This window comes from Ceratosolen solmsi, unplaced genomic scaffold (genome assembly GCF_000503995.2).
Source record: "Ceratosolen solmsi marchali unplaced genomic scaffold, CerSol_1.0 scaffold47, whole genome shotgun sequence".
NCBI classification, from domain to species: Eukaryota; Metazoa; Arthropoda; class Insecta; order Hymenoptera; family Agaonidae; genus Ceratosolen; species Ceratosolen solmsi.
Genome location: NW_011948419.1, coordinates 1,133,245 through 1,139,433, shown reverse-complemented (window position 1 = coordinate 1,139,433; position 6,189 = coordinate 1,133,245). Strand labels below are relative to the sequence as shown.

General features: G+C 48.4%; 1 protein-coding gene across 1 annotated transcript; it reads left to right on the top strand.

Annotated features, from left to right (window-relative positions):
- The first annotated feature begins 1,684 nt into the window (after positions 1 to 1,684).
- Positions 1,685 to 5,957, top strand: Tollo (Toll-like receptor Tollo). The gene has a single exon (XM_011497408.1). The coding sequence runs from the start codon at positions 2,137 to 2,139 to the stop codon at positions 5,890 to 5,892; it is 3,756 nt and encodes a 1,251-aa protein (XP_011495710.1). The 5' UTR covers positions 1,685 to 2,136; the 3' UTR covers positions 5,893 to 5,957.
- The last annotated feature ends 232 nt before the right edge of the window (positions 5,958 to 6,189 follow it).

Below are 6,189 nucleotides of genomic sequence, written 5' to 3'. Positions count from 1 at the left end.
AAGATTTAGTTTAAGCTTTAGACATTATGCGTCTTATAATAAGGAACTACGATATCCTACGCAACTTAAATTTCATTTTCACATACAAATTTGTATCCCCTCGATTATTCAAGAAAATAAAATCTTAATTAACCTTACCGATTAACTAATTAACCGATACCAATATTACATTTAAAAATATTTACATATTTCTGCCTTTATAGTGCAGAATCTATAATTTAATTAAAAAATCTCAGAGCGTTTAAATGCGTTATCATTATTAAAATATCACGAAATTACTACTTTCACAATATATGAGGATAAATTGCATATGAATTATCATCTTAAATAATATAACCAGATAAACTCGTAAATCATAGTGATGTTATTAACTGCCTGTACTTGTGCGAAATAACTTAAGTCCTGGTAACACTAAACCTGTATCAAAATTAATAGAAATCATTTCTGATGTTGACTTTCTGGACTTCCCAGTCTAGATTATACTTTAAAGATTTTTTATATAAATGGTGAGTAAACTTGTCGGTACAGTATTCGATTTATTCAACTAAAGGCAATTTGAATTTCAAATAAACAGCTTAATTGTTAATGATTAAATATAATAATAATATTATATGTAATAGTTTTAAAAATACCTTGACTAGGCGGACAAATATAAATACGGCAAATATAATTGAATATTGATTAGTTTTTATATCGTTTAAGATCGTAATTACGAATCATATTTCATTTAGAAGTCCAAATTATTAATATAAATAATAGAAATATAAATAATAGAAGATTATTTTTCCTGAATAAAGAAAATATTACTGTCACGGTAAATGGGCGTAATTCGGAAAAGATGATAAGAACTATTTAAGTTTGAAAGAAATATGGATACGTACAGAAGAGTATAGAACGAAAGGAGAGACGAGGATGAAAGAGAATGAGAAGAAGACAGTGAGAGAGAGAGAGAGAGAGAGAGAGAGAGAGAGGGAGAGAAGGCCAGTAAAGGTGGCAAGGACAGTAGATATTCGCCAGGACGGAGGCTGCGGCGCGCCGAGTCAGACGAGCCACTGTGAGGGCCCAAAGATTGTATCCGTGTCTTGTTTTTATAGGCTCACCGCGGAACAGTCGGGCCCGGCAATGTTTTCTCTCCCTGTTTTCTTCTTCTCTCTCTCTCTCTCTCTCTCTCTCTCTATATATATATATATATATATATATATTTCTCTCTGTCACTGTGTCTCTTTCGCGTGCGCGCGCGAGCTCCCTATCCATGTCTCTCCGTCTCCTTCTATCCCTCTCTCTTGTTCTTGCAGGTAAAATATAATGCGATGCACGCGGGCAAGAGAAAGGAACAGCAGATCGAGATGGTAGACAGAAGGGGGGAGAGGCGCGCGAACGCGAGCGCGGTGGGAGAGCAGCGAGTTAAGTACATCGGACGAGAGACCAAGGGAGAAAGAGAAAGAAAAGAAGAAGGGAGAGAGAGAGAGAGAGAGAGAGAGAGAGAGAGAGTGTGGCAGGGAGAGTGAGACAGTGAGAGGGCGGGAGCGAGCGATAAAGGGAGAGGATGTGAGGCGCGCGCGCGCGCTCGCGTGTGTGTGTAAGATAGAGAGGGAGAGAGAGAGAGAGAGAGACCAGTCGGGGTCCGCTCGGATTCTCGAGGCCCGTCGAAACGTTCGCCAGTCGCTCGGAGAGTCGTGCAAGTGCAAGATCACCGCGGACTTTTTTCGAACGGTGAACGCGCGAGAAGGAACGCAAGCGATCTCGTTCGTATAAAACGAGCTCTTGTCCAATCGATTTTGGGCCGCTACTGGGCTCAAGAATCGGTGACAGTAAGGTACAGAATAGGTACGGGAGCGAGGCTGAAAAGAGGAGCGCCCCCCGGGACGATCGTATCGCGACGGGTTGACAAATGCCCAGCACAAATCAAACCGTCGATCCTCCGTGCGCCAAGTGAAAATGAGATCACTCGTTGGCTCACCTTGCGGCGGTTGATGCTGCCGCGAGGCCCTGAGAGGCAAAGGACCATAATGTGCAATGTGAAGATAAAGCTCGGCGCCGTCTCGATGGATCGATTGCAATTACCACTTGGCAGCCGTCACTGAGTAATTTAGCAATTACGCGCGGACGCGCGTAAGGTTCCACGAACGTCGCACAATGCAGGGCAATCCCGCCTTCCTCGCGATCCTCCTTGGCACGATATTCTGCGTGCTGGGCGCCTCGTTAAGTCGCGCGGTCAGATACAAGGCGCCCGACGAATGCGAATGGTTGACGGAAGGCGATGGCGAAGACGACGTGTCGCTGGTATGCCGGCTCAGGACAATCAACAGCGAGCTGGAGAACACGAATTTCAGTGTTATCCAACCTCATCACACGGTGCGGCTTCGACTCGAATGCAGCGACGCTCTGTTTTATCAAAGTTCCTTGAGCGCCGGTAGCTTTCGGCCACTGGTCGAATTGAAAGAGCTCGTAATCGAGTATTGCAAGATCGGTAATTTGTCGGACGATGCGTTCCGGGGACTGAGGGAGCTGAGGAACCTCACGGTCCGGACGTACAATACCGATTGGTCGTCTATGACACTCGAGGTATCGCAGCGAGCTTTTACGGAGGAGCTGAGCCAACTTGAGAAACTTGACTTGAGCAACAACAACATGTGGAGCCTGCCGGAGGGGTCGCTCTGTCCATTATTTAATTTGGAGCTTCTGAATCTGACGAAAAATCGATTGCGCGAGGTGTCGAGCTTCAAATTCAACTTGGGCAGTAGATGCGTGTCCAACCTGAGGATACTGGACCTGAGCAACAATAGCATCGAGTCATTGCCGTCCGCGGCATTCTCGGGCCTCACGAGGCTGCATTCATTAAACTTGAGGAGCAATAACATCGCTTTTATAGCCGACAGAGCGTTCGAGGGCATGGGTGTATTAACGACGATCGAGCTCACGAACAATCGGCTTGGTAGCTTGCCGCCAGAATTGTTTGTAGATGCGCGAGATATTAAAGAGATACATATCCGTAATAATACGCTTGCGATCCTGCCGCCCGGCATATTCAGCGAGCTTACGCAGCTTTTGGTTCTGGACATGTCGATGAACGACCTCACGGCCGAGTGGATTAATTCGGGGACGTTCGCGGGATTGGTACGACTGGTTGTTTTGGATCTCGCTGACAATCAAATAACTCGCCTCGAGTCCTCGGTATTCCGTGACCTCTACAGTCTGCAAATCCTCCGGCTCCAAGAGAATCTCATCGAATTCTTGCCCGAGAACACGTTCGCGGCTTTATCGAATCTCCACACGCTGGTGCTGAGCGATAATAGGCTGTCTACCATCGACGCCACGACGTTTAGCGGCCTCTACGTGCTGAGCCTGCTATCCCTCGATAATAATAGGCTGGGCGATTTGCATCCGACGTCGTTAAGGAACGCGTCCTCGCTGCAGGATCTTCATTTGAACGGGAATCGGCTGATGGCGATTCCGGAGGCACTGAGAGCCACGCCGCTGCTACGCGCTCTCGACCTCGGCGAGAATCTCATCTCCGGCATACCCAAAGGCACCTTCGATCACATGACTCACCTAGGTGGACTGAGACTCATCGATAATCACATCGGCAATCTCACTAAGGGAATTTTCGATAAGATCAGGGATCTCAACATCCTCAATCTATCGGGCAATCGAATCCAATACATCGAGCCCGGTGCATTCGACGAAAATCTTAAGCTCCAGGCTATTCGGCTCGACGGCAATCGACTGACCGACATTAGCAACCTGTTTACGAAATTGCCAAATCTCGTTTGGCTCAATGTCAGCGATAATAAGCTGAAGAGCTTCGATTACGCCATGATACCGACCGGCCTGCAGTGGCTCGACATACACGCCAACGAGATTACCGAGCTTGGCAATTATTATGAAATCGAGTCGCAATTGCAGCTCAATACGTTCGACGCAAGTGTAAATAAGCTTACGGAGATAACGGGCAGCTCCATACCAACCAGTGTCGAGATGCTTTATTTGAACGACAATCTGATAACGCGCGTGCAAAGCTACGCTTTCTTCAAAAAGCCCAATCTGACGCGCGTGGACTTGAAGGGCAATCGTATACGCAGAATCGAGCCGTACGCGCTGCGAATAACGGCCGTGCCGCCCGAAAAGTCGCTCCCTGAATTTTACATAGGCGACAACGATTATCTCTGCGACTGCACGATGGAGTGGCTTCAGCGCGTCAATCGCCAAGGCCAGAATCGTGTCCAGCCTCGCGTAATGGACCTCGAGAGCATCTATTGTGAATTGCTTTACGATCGCGAGCGGCTTTACGTGCCGCTTGCCGAAGCCGCGCACTCGCAGTTCCTCTGTAAATACGACACACACTGTTTCGCGCTATGCCACTGCTGTGACTTCGACGCCTGTGATTGTGAAATGACCTGCCCGACCAATTGCACGTGCTATCACGACCAAACGTGGACTGCCAACGTCGTCGATTGCTCGATGGGCGGGCACGTGGGCAAGCTGCCGGAACAAATTCCAATGGACGCGACGCGCCTGTATTTGGACGGTAATGATTTGCGCGCCATAGCTAGTCACGCATTTATCGGACGGAAGAAGCTCAAGATGCTCTTTCTCAACGCATCCAACATCGAGATCGTTCAGAATCGATCGTTCAATGGCCTGCGAAATCTCGAGGACCTTCACCTCCAAGACAATGGCTTGCGGGAACTGAAGGGCCACGAGTTCATCGGCCTCGACGCTCTACGCACGTTACGGCTCGAGCGCAATCGACTTTCGGTCATATCCAACGAAACTTTCCTCACGCTACGCTCCCTAATGGCGTTACGCCTCCAGAACAATCGCTTAACGACCCTGGCGCTCTGGTCACTGCCGCCGAGGATCGAGGTCACGCTCGCCGGCAATCCCTGGACCTGCAATTGCGAGTACATACACGAGTACCGCGAGTGGGCTACGGGTTCGGGAGTGCGCGTTACCGATGCGATGGAGCTGCGGTGTGTGCATAATGGCTCCGCGGCGATTACCGCCACGGCCGACAAGTCCTTCCGCGACGTTAATGACTTGGGTGAAAGTGATGAAGGTTACGGGTTCTCCCTCGTGACCGGGAAAGGCCTCGATGCTAATGGCTCGATTTGCGCGGATCTGGAGAGCATCGAGAGCGGCGTTGCTGGCAATCTCACCAAGACCATTATCGAGAGGCAGGCCCTCGAGGACTATTTGCCGCTCCTCGTTAGCACGCTCGTCGCCTTTCTCCTCCTCATGCTTATCTGCATGCTCGGCTTTTTCTTCCGTCACGAAATGCGCGTGTGGTTCCACTCGCGATTCGGCGTCCGGATCTTCTATCGGCACGCGGACGCCGATAGGGACGATCGCGATAAGCTATTCGACGCCTTCGTAAGCTACAGCTCCAAGGACGAAGCCTTTGTTGCCGAAGAGCTCGCTCCCGTATTGGAAATGGGTAGCCCATCCTACAAGCTCTGCCTACATTATCGGGACTTCCCGGTGGGCAGTTTCATTGCCGACACCATAGTCCAAGCCGTGGAATCGTCGCGCAGAACGATAATGGTGCTGTCGGAGAACTTTATTAAATCCGAGTGGTGCCGCTTCGACTTTAAGTCGGCGCATCATCAGGTGCTGAGAGATAGGCGACGTAGACTTATACTCGTGCTCGTCGGCGATGTGCCGCAACGCGATCTCGATCCGGATATCAGGCTCTACCTCAAGACCAACACCTATCTCCAATGGGGTGACAAACTCTTCTGGGAGAAACTGAGATTCGCCCTGCCGGATGTGCCGAACAATCAGCGAGGCACAACGCAGAGAATACAGCCGCCGCCGGTGCGACGACAGCACAACAACCAAACGTCAACGTCGGCGGGCGAGAGGAATCGCACCCTCGCCGTCCACATCTAATGCAATTCGTGCTCTCTTTATTCAACTACGCCTATGTTCTATCAAATCCTTTATCGAACACGCACACGCGCACACACACACGCACACACACACACACACACACATATATATATATATATATATATACGTATACATACACATATTTTTTTTTTGTTTTTTTTTGTTTTGTTTTTTATTAATATTAATATTATTATTATTATTACTATTATTACTATTAGAATTATTATTACTACTATTATTAAAATTACAATTAAAATTACTACTACTACTGCTACTGCTACTGCTACTGCTACTGCT

Bases quoted from the DNA above. Each gene is read 5' to 3' on its own strand.
- Tollo (XM_011497408.1), top strand. From the start codon at position 2,137: ATGCAGGGCAATCCCGCCTTCCTCGCGATCCTCCTTGGCACGATATTC.